At 46.5% G+C, this 22380-nt stretch overlaps 2 protein-coding genes across 2 annotated transcripts; one reads left to right on the forward strand and one right to left on the reverse strand.

Moving 5' to 3' along the window:
- Positions 1 to 1363: 1363 nt before the first annotated feature.
- Positions 1364 to 3416, reverse strand: cxcr4a (chemokine (C-X-C motif) receptor 4a). Its single transcript, XM_036545207.1, has 2 exons — positions 3353 to 3416; positions 1364 to 2988 (listed from the first exon to the last, which is right to left on the reverse strand). Exons 1-2 carry the CDS (start codon positions 3368 to 3370, stop codon positions 1927 to 1929), a joined length of 1080 nt encoding a protein of 359 aa, XP_036401100.1. The 5' UTR covers positions 3371 to 3416; the 3' UTR covers positions 1364 to 1926.
- Positions 3417 to 13785: 10369 nt separating this feature from the next.
- On the forward strand, positions 13786 to 17703 carry LOC118788757 (keratin-associated protein 4-9-like). Its single transcript, XM_036544790.1, has 2 exons — positions 13786 to 14370; positions 17629 to 17703. The coding sequence occupies exons 1-2, from the start codon at positions 13786 to 13788 to the stop codon at positions 17701 to 17703; spliced, it is 660 nt and encodes a 219-aa protein (XP_036400683.1).
- Positions 17704 to 22380: the final 4677 nt, after the last annotated feature.

Below are 22380 nucleotides of genomic sequence, written 5' to 3' on the forward strand. Positions count from 1 at the left end.
ATGCTAATGCTAGCTTGCTGGCCAGTAGCAGCTGGCCTCTACATTGATGTGGCTACTACAGAACAGAAATCAACACTCAGTGTAAATTTCAGATCAAATACATTTCTGTTGATTTCCTCCAAGACAAACTAAATCTTCACAGTCCCATCATAATACATAAAGGGAACAATGAAAATTAATTGCTCCCATATTAATTATAATGAACATGACTGCCTTGAAGTCAGAAAAGCAATTGTATCTGGTGTTGTATTCAAAGTCACTGAATGGAAAATGTTGGCATGATTTTATTTACTGTTTCCATACCATTTTATTGTTATTCCAGTATCATATTACATCAGTATATATATATATGTATTAAAGCTGATGATTCAAAATTCATCCTTAAGTTACAAGCACAGTGTCTGTTTTATACATATGTTTATTATCATTTCTCTACAGCACTGTCTCACTCTAGATAAGTGCACCCAAGTTAATATCAAAAATTCAAATAAAAAAAAATTAAACAATGAAAAATTAAATCTCCTATTGATTTTTTAATTACACATGATTATTTATATAGTGTACACACTATAATGTGTCAATGTCGTATTTCAGAGGAGCAGTTACTTATAACGGCCTGTTATTATGCAGATCTCTCCCCTGTCTCTCAGATCCTAATGGCAGCAGTGTAGCATAGTGGTTAAGGTTGCTGGTTCAATTCCCCACTGGGGCACTGCTGCTGTACCCTTGGGCTTTGCCTCAGTAAAATATCCAGCAGTACAAATGGGTAACATGTAACAACTGTAAGTCGCTCTGGATAAGAGTGTCTGCTAAGTGGCAATAATGTAATGCAATGCAATGCTCTCTGCATTGTTGGGACAGCAGTGGAAAAGGCAGTGGTTGCAGATGCACCGTGACAGAGGGCGGTGTGATCACATTTCACAGCCAGAAGGTGAACCCGAGTGTGTGTGGGGGACTGCTGAAGCCGAGGGGCCCCGCAGTGCCCCTGGTGTGGCTGAGGGGGACTTGCATGCCCCAAAGGGCCAGCAGCGGGCCGGAGGTGTGCTGGGAGCGCGCTTGTGTATCCAATCAGATAACTCTGTCTCCCGGGAGCTGTGGTCTGCCTACACTTTTGTGTCATTGTGCCCTGAATGCATGCGAAAGACGTAAATAGCAGATGTTCTGGTAAAGGGAGGGGCCCCCAGTCATTGTCCTTTCAGTCTGATCAGGTGGATGACTGTCCATCACACCCCCCCTACCCCCACCCCCACCCCAACCCCCTGCCTCTCCCCTCCACTGATCCACACCCCTCTTAAAAGTGAAGGTTAGTTTGGAGCCACAAAGCCAGCTGCGGGGTTTGATAAGACACACAAACATGTTCAGGTCACAAGTTTTTATTATTAACATTTTGGCAGTAAATGCAGAAATTTTGAAAATGATCCAGACATTATTAAACTCCTCAGGAAGGCTTCCAGCAAACATTCACGTTTCAAACTACAGTTAACACATAGCAGCTTCTCAGTGGTAATTCAGACTTAAGTGCTAACACAAAGCTTGGAAAACAGCTCATTCTATGCACGCTGCATAATTTTTATATCAATAGTAGACAGTAATCTACACAGCTTTAAAGTTTTGCACTCCTGATCCATGCTTGCAGACTTTGGCTTGTTTTGTTGTTCATGATCCTGATTTTGTCTGCAGGACTTGTTATTCCAGACTATGAAAATGACCTTTAAAAAGAAACAACCAATCCATGGCCAGCAGGCTCTGCCTGAAGATTCATCTTTACATCAGTAAATGGATAGAAAGCTTAAATTAAACAGATATGACAATAGAAAAATCTTAAAAGTTTTAAACAAATTTACAAACTATGTACATGCATTCTGTCCCTTGTTTCCAAGTATAGCTTCAGTCCAAAAAGAGTTGCTGACATATAGGCAAAGTCCGTTAGCTTGAATGGAAACTCGAAGACTCCGACTCTGTTGAAACGGACGAGAGCCCAACTCTCTTCTTGGCCAGCATCTTCAGGCTGGACCCCTGGCTGGCGGTGAAGGCGCTGCGGGCGGACTTCTTGAACTTCACCCCCAGGAAGGCGTAGAGGATGGGGTTGAGGCAGCAGTGGAAGTAGGCCAGCGCTTCGGTGACGAGGATCCATGTGGCCAGACTCTGCTGCAGGCTGCACTTGTAAGGGATGACGTTGAGCATCAGCAGGGTGTCCACGAAGATGCCACAGCAGTAGGGCAGCCAGCAACTGAAGAAGCAGAGGATGAGGATCACCGTGGTCTTCAGGGCCTTGCGCTTCAGCTGGCCCTTGGAGCCCTGCGACAGCTTGCTGATGATGATGCAGTAGCAGGTGAGGATGATCAGGCCCGGGATGACGAACCCCACGAAGATGTGCTGGAAGCGGAACACCGCCTTCCAGATGTCGCTGGACGCCTGCGGGAAGATGCGCTCGCAGATAGTGCGGGAACCCGTGTCCTGCGTCGTAGCGAACACCAGATCGGGAACAGTGAGGAGAGCGGCAGGCAGCCACACGCCCACGTAGATCACTCTCTCCGCCAGCAGCCTTCGCGGAGCCTGACTGTTGGTGGCGTGCACGATGGCGAGGTACCTGTCCAAGCTGATGAACGCTAGAATCAGCACGCTGCTGTACAGGTTCACGGTGTAGATCATGTGTACCGCGACGCAGAGAAACCCGCCAAAGTACCAGCTGCTGACTGCATCCACCGCCCAGAACGGCAGCGTGAGGACGAACAGCAGGTCAGCCACGGACAGGTGCAGCCTGTACTTGTCCGTCATGGTTCTCGTTTTTTTCTGGTAGCCCATCACCACCACCACCAGTCCGTTCCCCACGACACCCAAAACAAAGATTATTCCGTACACCGTCGGGAGGAAGATTTTCTGGAACTCTCCGCTGAGGACAGGCTCACAGGGTTCCTCCAGGGCATACTCAATGAGATCTCCCGATCCGGACTCAGAACTGTTGTAGTCATAGTCCAGAGTTATGCTCTGCAAGCAAAGAACAATCACGTTAGTGTTGCAAAATGCACAGAATCACTGCAGTCGCACCGTTGATGTAATTCTCGCAAAATTTTAAAATCCTTTTTTGTTCTGATGTATGCTACAGAGATGATTATAAATTATCACTTGCTCTTGCAGTGAACCATTCTTTGTAAATAAAAAGTGCATAAGTTGCTATTTGCATCTCTGCAGAAAAACAAAATAACGTGCAACACAAATCAACAATAATATCACTTGTACTTATTTTCAAATATGCAGTATCGTTTTAGTTAACCATACAATGTCTATAACTTTACTCAGTTTTATTAAAGCATATTAACATACTGACATAACTTTTCAACAAATCACTTACTATGCCTATTTCTTCCATGATGTATATCCTTTTTAAAACTCCACGAGTTAAGCCGGCTGACTGTCTTGCGTTAGTCTGTTGTCCTACCCGCTCTCGAAGAGCTTTTAAATGCTGTTCAGAGACCCCTCCCATGGGAGGAGACTGTCTGTGTGCGTGTTCATTTTCGCACAATGCAGAAAGCACCTACTTTCCTTCCTAACATTGTTTCTCTGTTTTAGTGTAGCAGGTGCTGATAGCAAAAAGCAGACCGCTTCTATCCGCAGGATATTTAAAACGGGTTTGTTGCGAGACACGTCGGCGTTTTAAAGTTTTGTTTAGTTGCGGGTTAATTAACAACGGAACAAGCGCACAGAACCCTTAGTTCGAGTGAACGCTGACCTGTGAAATGTCTTTCAGGAAGACAGGTTCCCCGAATATACTGACACAATGGTAGCCTATCATTTTCTAGTTATACCCATGCTGTAAACGAAAGATTTGTTGCAATTATAAATAATATATTATCAGATGCAAAGAAAGACACTCCGAATTCGCTTTCCAAATTTACATACTCAACAACAACAACAAACAACAGCTGGTGCACGCGTCCCTTTCGCGTGTCTGGACCCTTAAAACCCTACAAACACACACACCTACCTTCCTTCGCTGTGGGTCATTGTGTTGATGTGCATCCTTTTCACACAGGTTTAATGCAGTTAAGCGGTGTGTTGTTTAAAGTGACGGTGAACTCCCGTTAGGTCAGGCACCGGATGGCAAGCCCTGCACAGATCCCGAGTCCAGAGAAATATGTGGGAATGTACCCCCAGGGGACAGCAGATGAAATGCTTCACCAGCCAAGAGGCATAAGAGAGTGAAAGGTAAACTGTTCCATGTCAGATCTCTAACTCATTTTCTCACTCTGAGAGGCCCATACCCTTCATAACTGGGAAAGCATTATCTGAGGCGTGTGTTTGGATGTGAAACACATGCGTGTAAAAGCAATATGGTTACAAAGTGGCCTTAGTTATCGCCCTCTCTGAAACCTGTCATCACATTAGCCCTGTTTTGTCTAAAACCTCCCGGTGCTGACGGGCCCGAAGGGGGGAAGCCCACTGGCTCTGCAGCCGCTGTCTTTTAGCTGCATGTCCCTCTGTGTCAAAGAGGTCAGGACCTGGTGGAGCAGGGGTCTGCTCAGCCATCCCTTCTCACTTTTATTGACTGACTTTAAGCCGCTAAGGCTTTGGTGTCAGCGACTCCGCTGTGGTGCAGGGGGGCGCGAACAGGCTTCGGCCACCCGAGACTCCCAAACCTCTCAGAGTGGAATTGGTGTTGTTTTGGGTGAGCTGCTGTGGTCGTTCGTTATCCCTCTTCATCTTTCACTGAGTGACTGGGTCACGTTTGTTTTTCCTTTGAAATCTGAGCTTATTGATTGATTGACTGCATGGCTCTCTCTCACGCTGGTGTAAGTATGCCCATACCAGCGTGCCTCTGTGTGCCTCACACATCCCGAGGGGCCGCTGAACTGCAGGAAAAACCCACACACTGTATGCGTAGACCAAAGTCTCCTCTTCAAACAGATGGTTCCTCAGGATGCCCGACGGATTGTTTTCCAGGCTCTTTGAAGCAGTGTGGGGATTGCACGGAGCTGAGAGAGCGCGGGGCACTCAGGGATGGAAAACGGCTGCAACCACCATGGATGCGTCAGGGATGACCAGAGGTAAACACGTGCAAAAGCGTGTGCGGGGATGCTGGCACGTTTCACGATTTGGCTTTGGAGCCACATACCGCTGGATCTGAAACGCGTTCTGACAGGGAGAGGGACACAGAGGTGCTCATGCATTCAGCGTGAGCTCAGCATCCATTCCTCCGAGCCACATGGACGTGAAAAACCTGACTCCGATACCAGCATCACGCACATCCTACATAAGACGGGTTCAGTATTTGAAAATAAGTGGTCCTGCAATGGAATATTTCTATTGTGTTCTGCAGATAAATAATGTAAAAATGGTTTTATCTTCAAAGATAAAACACAAAAAGGGGAATCTTTTTCATTTACAGTACAACACAAGCAAAAAACTTTTTCCTGAGTAGTATTTTATTTCCAGAAAAGTGGTGTTTTTGTCATACATGCGTAAATGCCATGGTGAGTGTAAAATGCTGCATAATACTGCATATCTTATACTCCATTCCTAACCTCACTGCTTCTCTTCTCACACCGCTAATAAGCAGTTTAATCTCCTAATGCCTTGTGCTAAATTGCAGCACAAGCACAAGATAGAGAGTGATTGCCCCATTGTTGTCTGTATTGAGAACTACACCTCATTCATGTAAGTTAGCTCTGAGGCTTACAGATGTAAATCAGCGGTGTGTGTGTTTGGGGGGTGGGGTGGTGGGGAGGGCAGACGGTGACAAAACCTTTCTCCCTCTTCCATTTGAAACATCTGCCCAATCTTTACATTTTTATTTGAGTTACTTTTCTTTATTTTTTAATACCACATTTCACAAATCAAAGGGTGTTTTGCACCCCACTGTACTACAGTACGGAGTAGCCGATCCAAAAAGAGCCTGCAGCCTGGTTTTGCATGGAATGCTGAAGAAGTGTTGGCTACTTAGAATACAAATCCAGAGCGTGAAGAGGGCAGGGGGCACCTGTGGATTAGAGGAGAAGAATAGGCATTAAAAAGGTAAAGAATGTAGGTGTGACAGAGTGGAGAATCTTCCAGGATTCCTGGATAGTGTGCCGGCAGTTTTTTTCCAGTCCCAACTCATTCACGGCCCCCAGCAAGTTAGCATGAGTACCCTTTCATAATAAAGTGGATCTTCATATATCACTTTTATTTTTATATTTCTGCTTGGAGTCTTCTAAAATGACTCATCTCTTATTCGCAGAGCCAGTTGTAGGTGTGTGTCTGGACCTGTGTCTGTACATGCATCCAGGCTGAGAGAGTGTACAGAGTTTTTCTTTTCACATAATGAACCTTTTTTGTTGTATATGTTTTACATTTTTGGCTTCAGCTTTCCTCTTTTGATCACTAGCAGATAGATTTCCAATCAATTTTTTTTTTTACCTTTAGCATTGAATGCCTTGGGTCTCACAAAACGAGTAATCGGTCTGTGTCGATTGATTAAGGATGCCAGACACCTCCTTACTGACAGCTGGTCCATAAATTTCAAGACAGTTTTGTCAATTCCGGGCAATGCGCAATTAGTTGATTACATGACAACGTTTCCGAGGGCAAAAGGCAGGAGGTGTAGGCTGCAGGGTAAGTGACTGCGTGCTGTTTGTTTTGACCTGGTGTGTGTCTCCGTTTCGATGGATGTTTCTTTCGTAGTTCTGCTTCTGTTACTGCAGGTGTGAAAGTGAAACAGACGAATCAGAGCAGCCTAGGGCTGGTAGGGTGCCCTTGTGGTTAGAGAGCCATCAGAGATCCAGGAGGTTTTGGGTTAAATCCCCTTACTCGTAAGCCTCCTCACTCTTAAACTTCTTCATTCAGAACCTGAGACCCAGTGACCCACTGGTGTGGGGCATGACTCTTTCTTTTCCCTCTCCTATTGAGTTGACTGAAATGGCTTGGCATGTGAAAACCTGGTGTTCTCCTGAGGGTTTTGAAGGGTACTGATACCACTGTGCTGTGGTGGGTACGGAACTGAACTTGTTGCCAGATGTTTCCGGGTTTGAATCCTGGATTTCACCCTGCTTTTGAACCGTTGAGGAACGTGCTCAGCCTGTATAGCTACTGTACCACACCATGCATCTGAAATGTTGATAAGGATTATATGCAAACAGTTAAATAATGTGCTGGATGTGATTTTTCAGGTAGGCCTCTGAAGGTCTTGATGATGGTACTTTTGCAGTAATTTGAGGGTTTTAACATGGAGATGTTGGCCACAGGCATCATTCCTAACTTGTGTGAACACATAAGCATTGTCAGTTTGTTTGTCAGAATGTGTAGCATTCTATCTGAAATCTGTCCCTGATCATATCTGCCTGCCGTGTGTGTGTGTGTGCGTGTGTGTGTGCGTGTGTGTGTGTGTGTGTGTGTGTGTGTGTGTGTGCGTGTGTGTGTGTGTGTGTGTGTGTGTGCGCGCGTGCGTGTGTGTGTGCATGTGTGTGTGCGTGTGTGCGTGTGTGCGTGTGTGCGTGCGCGCGTGTGTGTGTGTGTGCGTGCGTGTGTGTGTGTGTGTGCGTGTGTGCGTGTGTGTGTGTGTGTGTGTGTGTGTGTGTGTGCGCGTGTGTGTGTAGGAGGTGAGGTGTCTGTAGAGAGTTAGCCTGCCTGTTTTGACCTTCTCTTTAATGCTAAGCAAAGTGCTCCTTTCGAGTTTAAGCTGAGGAATTCATGGAAGGAAGGCTGTAGTGGCAAAGAGGAGGGAGCATTTTAATTAGCGCTCGAGTAACACCGACCTGGGCGTGTTATTATTTGTGTTATCATACCGTATTTTTGTATTAAGCAAGCAAGGGCCATTAAGCAATATTATTACTATATAATTATACCATAGCAACAACTGAACATGCGAGCAGAGTAATATTAGTCTTGTATCGTCTGCATGTTTAGATGAGATGGAGGTGTGGGGGTTGCTGGGGTTGCTGGGGGTGGGGGTGGGGGGGGGGGGGTTCCTCCATGTTAAATTGCCTGAAAGGGAAATTGAATCCCTTTCTTCCACGTATGTATTGCAAAAACCCCTGGAATGTAAGTTTAACTGTTTAGATTTTAACAAAAGCAAAGCGATCTGAACAATAGGTCCGCGTAAAGACAAAGGTTGGCCTTATCTTAAGAGGACATTGTCGGACACTTCCTGTTTAAATATAGGGGTGAAGCCATTGGCTCCCAGAAAACCCTTACCCTGACCTCATTGGCCAGGAGTCCATAGTAACAAAAGGATGTAGTGTATCAATAGTGTAACTTTGCCACGTACTCGACAGGACACACATGGATTTGTGGAGCTCTTCCTCCTTCAGAAATCCAAAACTGTTCAGGAATCACAAATGGGTTAAGGGTGGCCTGGCAGGGCTGGTTTGTGCAACTGCACCATAGCTGTTGCTGAATGTGATGTAAATTATTGTTTTGTAATGGAGGAAAGGGCATCTCAAAGCAGAGCTCACTTCTGCCCGTCAATTTTGAGGATCTGTGAGTGTTGTTAACCTGGCCGTGTCACTGACTAATCGTAGGGGTAAAGGCGGTGTTTGAGGAGTCTGTAAGCATCTGACAGCTTGTGCTCATAGCAGGCAGGTTGACCTGAGAGCCAGAATGCAGCAACTCACCTGCTGAAATCTATGTGATGCTTCATCTAGTGTGTGTGAAACATAGTCTGGAACAGTGGAAATTATGCTTCCAAAACACGGATTTCCAAAATCTGGTCATACAGCATGTGATTAAATCATTGAATGTACTGTTTTATCAATACAGTTAATTCCTGAGCTATGACTAAATACAGTTTGACACAGTGCTGAAGGCTGAGGTGAAACCCTGACAGTTTGGTACATCAGCTGTGTGTACGGTGGTGTTTACGTGACAGTAGTGTTTGCAGTAGTGCTGCAGTGAGTGAGAACATGCGAACGCTCTGAGCGGCTGTGCGATCGAGGTTCTTCAGGCTGGCGGCTATATAGCGGGTATTTTTAGATGGAGTGCGTAAAAGGAAGTGCGCGCAGGGTGCTGTGGCCCGGGCTAAAGTGGGGGAACACACAGTGCATACGGACAAAGCACGCTGCTCATCCTGGGCGCTCAAAACAGGAAGTCGACGGTTGGTGTTAGAACATCTCTACTCTGATGACACGCCATTGCGAGCGCGTGTCCTGACACGGGTTTGTTCGCTTACGTAATTAAAAAAAAAAAAAAAAAGGCGGGTGCCTCTGAAAATCTAAATGTGTAACCCCTCCCCCCAGCCCCGGGCCGTTGGGTACTTTTGTCTTTAGAGTTGGCGCGTAGCCCAGTTCTGGAAACCACCAGAAATTTGGGGAAATGTCAAAGTGCTGTGAAAAGTTCTAAGGGGTGTGTGATTTCTGTCTCCATGTGATAAAAGGCCATGTGGTTTCTTTTTCCTAACGTACATGTTGTGGTTTGCTGACTGCAGAAAAGCAAACACATGAAATCCGCCATTGAGATGCACTGTATGTGTCATTACTGAAACCTGAATACGCTCATGGCTTCGACGTTACTCTAGACGCTCAGCAGACTCCCTCCTCAGGGCCACTCACGCAGCCTTCTCTGTGGATTGTTGATAGACAGGCAGTTGACCACCAGACACATGCTTATTATGCTGCTCTCTCTCAGCTGGAGGACTGTATTTCCCAGGCCTGGTTCCTGGTTTGTTTTGGAGAGTTACAGCAAGTCACTTAACGGGCACCATCACCTCAAAGCCTGCCCCTCCGGGACGGCCTGGCACTGTGAGCTGCCCTCTGTCCTCACGGCAGCTGAGGGCATTTAGCTGCACTCTTATACACCCATACACACCAGCGGGTGATGAAAGCGATCTGCAGGGCTGGGATCCCTTTAAGCTTTCACTGATCTGAACCCGCCCAGATGGCCTGAGAGGCTATCCACAGGGAGGGAATGGCCCTGCTGAATAGACTGGCGGTTCAGCTATGGCTTGCTAGTCAGAGCAACACAATGGCCCAGATGAAGCCAGATAAGGCCAGGCTGGTGACACACCCGCTATCCAAGACTCACATGCATCACTGGAGAGGTGCTTCTAGAGACCTGGCAATTCTTAAAGGCAGTAGAATGGTACTCAGCTGCAACATGCTTGAAGACATCATTAATTCACAAAGCTGCAAGGAAATGCACACAAAATGGAGTCTTCCTCCATCCCAAATATGCCCATTCTGCTTTTGAATAAGGAGTTTGTCACAATATATTTCAGCACAGAGAATGTGCTTGGAATGTGGACTCCATTGTCCAACACGGGACAGGTTTTCTTTTGTTTTAGCAGTTCTCAAGCACCATTAAGTTAATGTTCTTTTGCGATGTGTGCGTTAGCAACAACAGCTTGTTTTTCAAGGTGATGTTTTGGTAAGAAAAGTAATTTTAGGACAAGAGCACCCTTTCTCACAGGAGTGAGAGTAGAAATACACACCACAGGTTAACCACCAAGCCACAGTATCTGCTGTTTAGATCAGATCAACTTTGGTGCAAAGCCAGGATGCGTGAGGTTTAGGTGGAGAATATTAACCAAATGAGCCACCCAGCGAGTCTTTCACATGGCAATCACTGGAGCACACTGCAAGCCCATGACAGCTGCCTGACTGCTTGATCATTGATCTGTAATTGAATTATCAGGCAAACCATGGACAGCGCTTTTGTGAATCCTGTGCTTGTTTGACTGTGTGAAGCAGCGCTGTGTGGCATAGAGAGTCAGACAGCATCAGCAACGTCCAGAGAGATGGACACAAAGCACAGACGGCCCTGAATGCGCCCGGCCAGGGGGAGCCTCTTCTGGGAGACGGATCTGTATCTGCCTGGCCAGAGGGAACACTTTTTGGCAGATAACTGGTGCCTTAAAGTCTGAAAGGGTAACTCTGCAGCGCCTGCCTGAGGCCCGCAGTAAACAGCTTGTGACTCTCCAGTGACTCTCTTTGAAAAGGCAGATAAAACAGAAAAACAGCACCTGTTAACATGATTTGCAGTTATTCCTCTCATTCTGAGCTGCACGTTATAATTACAGGCTCCACAGAGGAGCTGTTGTCATAATTACAGTTACTTAACAGGCTGTCCAACCGGGGGACCATGGGAAGCCGACGCAGTGGGACTTCTGCCTGATGACTGACAAGCTGTTTTTTTCACTCCGATTGGTGGCAACGTTTCAAAGGCCTCCATTAAAAACACAAATAAACAGATCTAATGAGACTTAGGTGCATATGAATAGACCTCTCTCAACACACGCATACAGTGACTGTAGCAGTGAATGGGGCATTAAGTTGCATATCAATACCAATGCTTTGTGTGCATTGTGCAATGTGTGTTTTTTAAATGGTTGCTAAATCATTTTATGTAGGGTAAAAACTGAAAGCTTGGAAAGGGTTATGATGCTTATACCATGGCTTCTTACACTTTGCTGAAGCATAGTCTGTTTAAATGTTTAAATGTTTAAATTTAGATAGCCTGCTTTTCTGAAATAAAGGGTATTGCATCACACCTTGAGCATTTAAATATGTTAACTTTCCAAGCGTGCTGATGGTGATATCTTAATTTAGCAATCTGTTGAAACTGAATTGCACATTTCCGCTGATGAGGAAACCGCCGCTGGCTGAGGTGGCTCTTCTTCTCTGCCAGGATGAGATCTCATGTTAACAAGACAAGAAACCGATGTTGTGTTGGCTGTTGCAGATGCTGCCACCAGTACAGAAAGAGATCAGATCTGACACAGAAGGGTTAAATCTACCCCCCCACCCCACGCATTTTAGCTCACCTGTTATTGTCATAAACATTTGTCCATAACTCATCAATACAACGTGTTATTTGTTTTTACCAAACACACGCTGACCATCAAAACCATCAATCACGTCCAATAAAATTCAGATTGAATTGAGAAAAAAAGTGTTCACATGTATTTGAATGGATTGAATTTAGGAGTCTTTTTTTCAAATGTGCCTTCCGAAGAATCATTCTATCCCCGGTCATAGCATCACACAGCTGCAACTGTGGTCCTGTGTTCAGCTCACCCTTTGTCAGACTCCCAATGACTGCAGCTGCTTTAAGTTTAAATTTCAGGTTTGCAGAGAGTGCTTTTCTTGGGGTGCATTGCACGGCGTTCACCACACTGCCTGCCTTCGGATTCTGAAGGTAGCGCCGAGATGTCGACTGGAGGTGAAAGCAGGGTGTTTTCAGTCAGAGATGCAGAGTCCAGCGTTTGAATGGTTAACCACCTTTTAAAGTGAAGTAGCTTTGCCCATTTATTACAGCTTGATGTTCACACACTGCATAGCATTCGAAGAAATGAGAGTGACTGCTGATTCTTCAAAGGTGAACACGTGAGCACAATTTAAGCTGGAATTCATCCACTCCCATGTAAATGAAAGGATACATGGCAGTGTTTACCTCTGTCTAAGCATGCGGGGGGGAAGAGATGCTGCTCTTCCTGGTCGAGGTCAGTCAGGTGACACAAAAAAATGAGACAATAGTTTTCTTTCAGAATTCTTTAAAAATGACATGAGGGCTATTTTATTGACATAAAGCACATTCATTAAATGATAGCTCTCGGTTTACACACAGGGCAGGAAGGGAGAGAGTTGCATCAGTGTTTCTGAGGAGAATTCTGGGTTGAGCAATTTTTGACTACAGTAAACGTAACTTTCCTTCGCATGTAAAGGTGCTTCTGGCTTTTGTGGCCTTGCAGATGGAGATCTGCGAGTTTGCCCACGGGCCTTTGTATTCCAGTACCATTGAGTATTATTTCCCAGAGTCTGAGGAACAATTGAATTTGTTTGTTTTTTCTTTCTAAAGGCCACAAAAGATTTTGGCCGCTTTTGGGCTTTGTCTGTGAGTTCCTTGCAATCAGAGATGATTGTTATTGAGTAAATGCAGCAGCTGATATGAATAATTTAGTTGGGTTTACATCATGCTGACCCACATCCCGCCGACTGCTTTGGCATTATTTAGTAAAGGTGTCTCTGGAGTTTGAAATTAGGAGGCCTGCACTTCTTATTGGCTGTAACCAATAAGAATTACTGCCTGAATTCTGACCCACTGCTTTGCCATTTGTCCTTAAATACCAAAGCAGGTTTTTTCTTCTGAGCCAACACTATGAGCTTGGTGGTTGCTGAAATGAATGAAAAATTTATGAATGGAATTACGTGTAACATGTGACAAAATAAACAGCAAATCATCATTCAGCCAGGGGGCCTGAGGGTTTATTCTGAGTGGAAGTAACCAGACACCACTTTCCTCCATTCCCATTGTGACACAAAAGGATTGATGGATTGCTCTCATTGCCTATTGGTCATTTAGATCCTCCCCTTAACTCTTCTCATATTGCACTGGTCTGAATGGAGAGCACTGCCCTGATTCCTCTATTGTATCCAAACAGGAGGTGAACCACCCCTGCAGACCCACATAGCAAAAGTTTTATTATTTATTGGTTATTTATTATTTGTTGTATTTTTGCACAGTTTTTCGTCAACCAGTGCCATAATTTTGTGTCATTGGCAAACACAGTGGCATGTACCCAAGAAGTGAAATAAGGAGGCTTTCCCTTTTTTAGCTGAACATGGCTGTGTGTGTGCTCACTGCAGTAGATCACTCAGCCGCTGTTAACAACAGAGATTACATTACAGCACATTCAACAGGAGTGGCTTTGATACCTGACTCAGAGCTTATTTTTGAATTGTTTATATATTGCAAAGTCAGACATTTACTCCACCATTTTTCTCCAGTGCTTTTTTCTAAAGCAGAACTGAACCAAACCCTGAGGTTTAACCCTGTATCCCTGCAGCTACGAGTCCTTTTCTCTAACCTCAGCGCCACATGGCCTCCCTGATGAGTGAGTCAGAGCTGAGTGAGGCAGAGCTGTGTGAGGCAGAGCTGTGTGAGTCAGAGCTGAGTGAGCCAGATCAGTGTGAGTCAGAGCTGTGTGAGGCAGAGCTGTGTGAGGCAGAGCTGTGTGAGTCAGAGCTGAGTGAGCTGAGTGAGGCAGATCAGTGTGAGGCAGAGCTGAGTGAGTCAGAGCTGAGTGAGTCAGAGCTGTGTGAGTCAGAGCTGTGTGAGCTGAGTGAGGCAGATCAGTGTGAGGCAGAGCTGAGTGAGCTGAGTGAGGCAGAGCTGAGTGAGGCAGAGCTGAGTGAGGCAGAGCTGTGTGAGGCAGAGCTGAGTGAGTCAGAGCTGTGTGAGCTGAGTGAGGCAGATCAGTGTGAGGCAGAGCTGAGTGAGCTGAGTGAGGCAGAGCTGAGTGAGGCAGAGCTGAGTGAGGCAGAGCTGTGTGAGGCAGAGCTGAGTGAGTCAGAGCTGTGTGAGTCAGAGCTGTGTGAGGAAGACCTGAGTGAGGCAGAGTTGAGTGAGGCAGACTCGTGGATGGACTCCTGCACGAGGCAGTGTTGTGGAACCCTCCCGCCGGTTGGCGCTCCCGTGTTTTCTGGGGGCTGCGGGTGTCGCCCGTATCGAGCGCTTTGAGCAGATGCTGGGGGTTATCTGGGGCATCTGCGTGACTGCAGGAGTTGTGTACTCTTCTTATCTGCTCTCAGTGTTGTGACAGTAGTCACCATGATAGCGCTCACCTCGGCCTCCTTATGAGGCACAGTGTAAATACATGGTCTTGTCGTTACAGCAATTCACTATAGCCACTCTTGTTTACTTTCTTTTAATCTTTGATTAAGATGGAGATGTTAGCATTCTGACCTGTCCTGCGCTGTTCCCGAGAGAGAGATGTCATGTGATGTGTTTATACTGTGAAAGACACACACTTCCTGATCTGATGGCACTGTGTGGCTTCATGGTGCACAGCAGTGCAGTATCCACATGCATGAGCATAAAGCGAGACATTTCCTGCATTGTGTTGATATTCTTATCCTCTTTGGCTGTCATTCAGGCTAACCACAATGCGCTTTGTCCATAACTTTGTGTAATGAATGTAGCTATCATTACTTACGTTACATTAGATGGTTATTTTTATTTATATTTATATTTATATTTATACATTTTAAATTAACTCCAGCCACTGCCAAACAGTGCATGCTTTTAAATTCTTTTCTCAGACTGACAGAGCAGGGAAGCTGTTTGGTTTTGCACAGAGGGCTCTCTCCCCATCAGGGGGCCCCAGAGACACCGACTCCCCCCTGGCTAATTAGCCCCCCGTCTCTCTCGGGAGCATGTGCCACATCTCTCTCGCACTTCAAATGAGATCAGCGTGTGATCAGTCTCGGCCCGTCGGCCTGCAGGGCTGGCCGCTGGCTGCCTGTGTCCGGGGCTGAAGCTGCTTTCTGTCAAATCCGGACTGATTCAATTAGCCAGACCGCGTCCCCCAGGGCCGCTTCCGTCTGCTTTCATATGTACGTGACAAGAGGAGGTGACCGGCAGATTCATCATGGGACACGATGGAGAACTGGAGCCGTCTGATAACAAAGAGCTTATAGCACAGGGTACACATTTGTCTATCTAATGGTGCTAAAAGTGAGCATGGTTTCAGAAATGAAGGGCAGCTGTGGTTGTGGCGTTTGCTTTGAACCATAACCCTTCCAAATTTGGGTGCTGAACAAGTAAAAATGTTCCATTTTGAGTAACTATGAACATGTAAATTATTTCTGATGTAACTTTTACAAAACTGTCATCATACAATTTAGGCATAGAGAGAGAGAGAGAGCAATTTTGAGGGTTTTATAGTCGGATGTTGGATGTTTTCCTGGAAAGACCTCTGACTCAACTTAGGAGTTCAGTTATGATTTTCAAAAGGTGGCGGGCTTCTCCTGAGACGTTACACTCCGGTTTACGCAAAGAGGTTCAGGAAGGACCACACCCCAACGTCAGACAGTTACAAACCCTGCATCTTCTGTGGTCTGTGATGCCACAACACTATGAGTAACACCTCCCAGCCTTGGCCCCTCTCCCTCTCGCTTTCATTCTTTCTCTCTGCCCCCTCTTGACATACCTCCCTCTCTCTCTCCATCCCCATCTCGACATCCTTCTCTTGACACACCCCTCTCTCTCCTTTTATTTCGACACACCTCTGTCTCGACACACCTCTCTCCTTCTAGCTCTCTCTCTCTCTCTCTCTCTCAATGCACCCCTCTCTCTTTCCTTCTCTCTTTACCTCTCTTTCAATGCACCTCGCTCTCTCTGTCTCTCTCTCCCTCTCTCTGTCTCTCTCTCTTCCTCTCTCTCTCTGTCCCTCTCTCTCTCTGTCTCAAATTCAAATGAGCTTTATTGGCATGACAAAAACTCCATTTGTATTGCCAAAGCATTTCTATATACATGAAAACAAACAAACAACAAATACAGAAGTGTGTGTGGTGTGTGTGTGTGTGTGTGTCTCTCTCTCCCTCTCTCTCCCTCTCTCTCTCCCTCTCTCTCTCTGCACCCCTCTCTCTGTCCCTCTTTCTCTCCCTCTTTTTCTCTCCCTCCCTCTCTCTCTCTCTCTCTCTCCCCCTCTCTCTCTGTCTCTCTCTCTGCACCCCTCTCTCTGTCCCTCTTTCTCTCCCTCTCTTTCTTGATGCATCTCTCTCCCTCACAGTTTTCGTTTTGCGTTTAACTGAATAGATCTTCCGCTTGCATAACTTCCTCAAGCGGCAAAAAGAAAGATTGTTTACAAAATCAGTTAAAAACTCCTGAGGCCTTAAAGTGGAGACATAGGTTAAATCCACTCATATTAAACAGGACAGATCCAGTCGTATTAAACATGGGATAGATCCATGCATGTCTTTGAGAGTTATTGGTTATTTAGGTACATGAATGAGCTGTAAACTTTTTTTTTGGAGTAATGCAGACTTTTTTTGTCTTTGGTGTTTTAGTGTTATGTTATAAGGTTGAATTGAAAAACATCCTGGCCAGATATTTTTCTCACGAATGCATGGTACTGAGCTCCTGTGAAGCAGCTGCAGAGAGAGGCTGAGAAAATCTTCCGGTCTCCTGACAAAGTTCCACATTAAAATGATGACATGTGATCTTGCTGTTCTTTCGGTTTGGAGAAGTAAGGTTAGGGTCAAATCAGGGCTGTCAATATTTATACACCAAGGCACGCAAATATCCTGTCAGACTGAGAGAGCAGCTGACAGCGAGGAAGAGGAGGAGTGTGGCCAGGGACTGGAATAGGTGCATTTCACATGACAAGGGGAGAATAACATTCTGCGTTATTAATAATAACATTGTGAATTGATGACAGCTAAATGAGAACTGGTGATGATAAGTTATAATTCATAAGTAATATGAGCTATAAAGAGTAATGTAGTAGTGAGTGCATGTTGTCTGGCCTCGATTGGAATATGATTACATGCTGTGTGTGCAGCTAACTCATCGGAATATGACTGTGTTCAGTGTGTGGTGGGGAAAGGAGGGAAACGCCTGTTCAGACTCAGAAGGTGAAAGAGCAGCGGAAACGGAGGCCGTTTGGAGCCTCACGCTGCAGTGACCTCACTCCTGAATCACTGTCCGCACAAACAGGTTATAACAGGTTAAAAACGGATTGTTTCCATAGAGACGGGCGCGGGCACACTGCTCGTGACCACCTCTCGATGTTCCCACGCCTCCTGCCAGCGACGGCGTTCTGAGATCGGGCGGCCGTGCCACCGCTGCAGCACTTCCCTGTCCCCGTCCCCCTGCGTGGGCGAGAAGTCAAAAGATGAAGTTTCCACTTCTGTTGTTTTTGGTGTTTGTGTGTTGCAGTCGGGCCGGATTCTGCCTCAGCATGAGCGGCTGCACGAAAAGGCCGGGTTTGAGCAATCGGAGGATCTGGTGTGAACGAGTTGAGTCTGATCTGATGGGGGATGGTGATGATGTCATATGGTCAGCCCTGTCAGAATGAACACTGAAGAGAGTGCTAGTCCAGGCCTGGTCTCCAGGGTAGTGCCCTGGGCCTGAGCTCCGAGCACTCATTTCCCCTACCCACAGCTCTGTGCGTGGGAATCGTGCCGGAGCCCTGAACCTCTGTTTGTAAAGGCTGAGACTTTGGTAAATGTTTAACATCGATCCAAACTTCCCTGCAGGGTCTGCACTCACTGGTCACAGGGCAGATGGCCCCCGGACCCTGCGGTGAGGGGGGAGCGGCTGGGGAGTGTGCCGTGCCAGCAGGGGGGGGTCACAGCTGAATGGAGAGGGATAAAGATGGGGAGGATCTGTGACCGCCCCCGGGGCCTGCCTCCCGCCCCCCCCCCCACCTCCCCCCAGGCCATGGCTGCATGTTCCACTCCGCGGGTGATTTAGGTTCAAACAGCATCCTCCACAGTGCCTGCCATAGGACCATGCGACCTTCTCTGCGTTAGGCGATTGGCTGGCTTGGGTCGTTTTCTCTTGAGTCATGTGGTGCTATCTGCCATACTGATGTCTTAATTCGCTCACGGACCAGCCGGCAGAGCCAGATGTGTCAAGGGTGCTTTTCGGGCTACAGTGGATAAGCACACGCAGAACTGAGCCGGGCCGAGCCCCACATCCCAGCCCCCCGGTGGGTAGAACTGCACCTGGTGCTCAGGTGAGGCCGTACAGTGTGTTTAGGCTACTTAAAGGCCACACTCATCTCCCTGTGGGTTGGGTCTGCTCTGTGATGAAAGGAAGGCCAGTTACATTGATAATAAAAGTCACAGAGAACACCACCACAAAGACACAAAACCCTGTGAGAATGCTTGCTCTTTTAGTGGCCGTGAATTTAGTTACGATCCAGGTATCCATATACACCTATTATTACATTACATGTTTGCTTAGCAGTTACTCTCATCAAGAGCAGCTTATACGACTTACAGTTTTTACATGTGAGGCATTTATACAGCTGGACGTTTACTGAGGTAATTTGGGTTAATTAGCTTGCCTGAGGGTACAGCAGCAGTGCCCCAGCTGGGAGTAGAACTGGCAACCTTTTCGCTGTGACCTTTACCAGTGTGCCATGCCACTATGTGACTGATGTGTTTATTCAGGATGGTGACCAGACAGTGTCTGCAGTCTAAATGCATATTTACTGTGAACCTAAGAGTTGCAGCTTTTAAATATACGGGGGGATTCATGTGTACTGTTATCACAGTGAAGGCATTAATGCAGGAGCATTGACTGATAACCCAGGGCTGAGTGGCTGATCGAGGCCTGTTTAACAGACAGATCTTTAACGACTTTGTTTCTTATTTACGAGGAGGGCCGCTCAGACATGGTTCAGACGCAGCTTTTATAGTCATATGCCTCATTACTATTTCAGCGCAGCCTCTGCCTCCTCAGAAATAAAAGATTCATGGCCTAAAAGCAGCTGCAGGAGTGAGGCTCGTAAATGATCAGAGATATATCTCAGCAATGGAAATACAACCCACAAAAGTTGAGACGGTCCTCCGTCTCCAGGGCTGTGGAGTCGGGGAACATTTGAGAGTCATCAGACGGAAAGAAAGAGATTTCATTTAAAGAATATTTCTTTACGGGACCATAACTGGAAATGTGGAGGTTTGCAGATGGAGTGAATTCCATGCACTGTCAGACAGAGTTAATATAAAGTAACATTACGGTTCTCTGATCTCTTCTAATCTATAATTGGTGTAGGTTTTCCCCAGGTTCAGAATCTGATTGGATCAGACACAGGAGTGTGTGCGTGTGTGTGTGTGCGTGTGTGTGCGTGTGTGTGTGTGTGTGTGTGTGTGTGTGTGTCCCAGCAGAGGTTTCAATGAATGTGGCAGGTAAAAGGCCAATAAAGGCTGAGACATAATGACAACCGACAGGCAAAGCAGCATTTGGTCCTGGTCAGTGCTGAAGCCTCGTTAAACATTCAGAGGAGCCCAGGGGTAACACAGGCCACAAGCTTTGTTTGGTGTAACATCACACTGCAGTCAATGCATTAGACTGCTGGTCTGCGAGCGGTAACACCACACGCATATCAAACACTGTCAGCGTTTGTAGGGCGTCTCTCGGCCAATGGGAGAAGACGCCAGGGTCGGGTGGGATGAGGAAAAGGGAAAGGAAAAGGGAACAAAATCATCTGATTTTCTGTGGAACTGCATGTGCATCATAGGTGCTTTTGCTTGTTTCACTGAAATTCACTGGTGTATTGCACAAGGCGCAGAAGTGTCATCAAGCCTGATACCAGCAGCTGCAGTTACACAGCCACCCCAGCAGACTGGGGAAAGATCCAGTGTGTGAGGAGAGCTTAGACAGCCCTGTGACCCCACACCTGCACAACCTCACCCATTCACACCTACCCCCCCGACATGGACCCCGTTTATACCCATTTGCAGTTTTACTGGAGCTGCTGGGAGTGGGGGCCTCGCTTGAGGGCCTCGCTGCAGTTAGAGGCTGTTGCCCTGCGGTCGTGGGTGTTCTGCCCTATCCAGCCCCAGCTGATTTACTAACAGGCAAACGCAGAGGCTGTTGCTGTCTGAGAAGATGCTGTGTGTGTGTGTGTGTGCGTGTGTGTGTCTGTGTGTGTGTCTGTGTGTGTAAGTGAATAGATATGTGTATATGAGTATGTGAGTGAATATGTAAATATGTGTATATGTGGGAGGGTGAGATGAGTAAATGTAAATGTGCTTGTGTATGCATGTGTGCATTTGTGTGCATGCATGTGACTGTGTGTGTATGTGAGTAGGTTTGTGTATGTGTGTGTCTGAGAAAGTGGCGTTGACCTGGTGGTTTGTCATCATAAACTAAAGAAGACTGATGGTGTGTAGCTGACTGACGTTTTAGGTGTGGTCTTTTCTGAATATCTTTGTTTGGAAACTGTAAGCTGAAGCCCGCCACCTTTTAAAAGTCAAAACCGAACTCCTGGGTTGAGTCAGAGCTTCACAGCATCATTTCCACCTATTAAAAAAAACCTTCCAAATTACTTGTACTGAATGTACAAATTGTATAATGAAAGTTTTGTGGAAGTTACTGGTGAAACATCAGAAGTAATTTGTGAGTTCATATTTCCTCAAAAAAGCAATTTTTTTACTCAGTAAAAGTAGCCACATTTGGCAGGGTTTCTCTACACCTCAAAGCAAATGTCTCAACAAAAAATGTTCTTCATATAAGAAATTATTTTTTCATAATTCAGGCTGACACCTCTGTGACCTGCACTCCACAGTCATTGTGATGCACTTTATTATTAAGAGCTGATTGATTACGGCTTGGTGTAAATGGGTGATGCATTAGCAGTGATAAGCGTCTCTGCTCAGACCTATAGGGCCATGCTCATGCTTGCTTTAATATGGATACCAGCAGAGAGAGGCACTGCTGTGTGCAAACTGTAAAGTGGAGATTAGCCATGGGAAACACAGACAGCAGCCATGTCCACCTGAGAAAGCCGGCCGAGCAGGACTCCTTTACTGCGGCCATAAACCCTGAGGCGTCACGGGAAGGCTGCCACAGCACACCTTTTATGGCTGTCTTAGATCTAACGGCTGTCGAATTACAGGGAAGAAGTGATCACTGTCTGTCTGCGCAGCTGCTGCCATACACAAACCAGCCAGCAGGTGGCACTCAACATTCTTTCAAGTTCAGCCTTGCATCTAATGTACGTAAAAGCCATGCATCTGAAGTGAGAGACAGCACAGCTTCAGCCTGGACAAAACTCTACAAAGAGCAGAGACAATACTGAATGTTGGAGACAGACTGGACTACTTTTGCATAATTAGTGTGCAACATCTTACAGCTGGAGTTGTAAATTCAAACTAGACAGCACGACTTTACAAGTTTGTGTTAATTAGGGAATTTGATTGTAATCACTGGAACTGAACGAACAGTAAACAGCCAGGGCTATTTAGTATATATAGGGGGGGTAGGGGTAGGGGTTTTGGGGGGGGGGGCAACACTGCCCACCACCCCTTCCATCCCACGGCCCGTGCGGCGTTTCCAGCCTCTCTCTGGGACCGTTTTCGTTTTGGCTCATAAATCAGGAAGAGTGATGGCGCTCTCTGTGTGAAAACACCACTCCACTGCCCACTGAGTGTCCGAGTCCTGATCCCAGAAACACGCCCCCCGCGGGAAACAAGAGGCAACCTGTAACATTCAGAGCAGAGAGAGAGAGGGAGGGGGAGAGGGAGAGAGAGAGAGGGAGAGAGGGGGGGAGAGAGAGAGAGGGAGAGAAAGAGGGAGAGAGAGAGGGAGCGAGAGGGAGAGAAAGAGAGAGAGAGAGAGAGGGAGGAGAGAGAGAGAGAGGGAGAGAGAGAGAGAGGGAGAAACAAAGTGTGATGCACATGAGAGCTTTGCACACAAGTCATTCCAAACACACCTGTGCTGCTTCTGGGGGTAATTACCACCTGCTGAACCACTAGCATTAGGTTACATCTCTCTTCCTGAGTCACTTTGATAAGTGCCAGCTCAGGGAAGGTGGTGGGATGGATGTATTCGCTGTGTGCAGCATGGACAACCTGTTCGGTGCTTGGCATGTCCAGCTGTTCCCCCACGGTCAGGGTGTTTCAGAGAGCAGCCCTGACTTCCATTTCAGGCACAAAGAAGTTTAAGGTTGATAAACAA

Source organism: Megalops cyprinoides, chromosome 14 (genome assembly GCF_013368585.1).
Source record: "Megalops cyprinoides isolate fMegCyp1 chromosome 14, fMegCyp1.pri, whole genome shotgun sequence".
NCBI classification, from domain to species: domain Eukaryota; kingdom Metazoa; phylum Chordata; class Actinopteri; order Elopiformes; family Megalopidae; genus Megalops; species Megalops cyprinoides.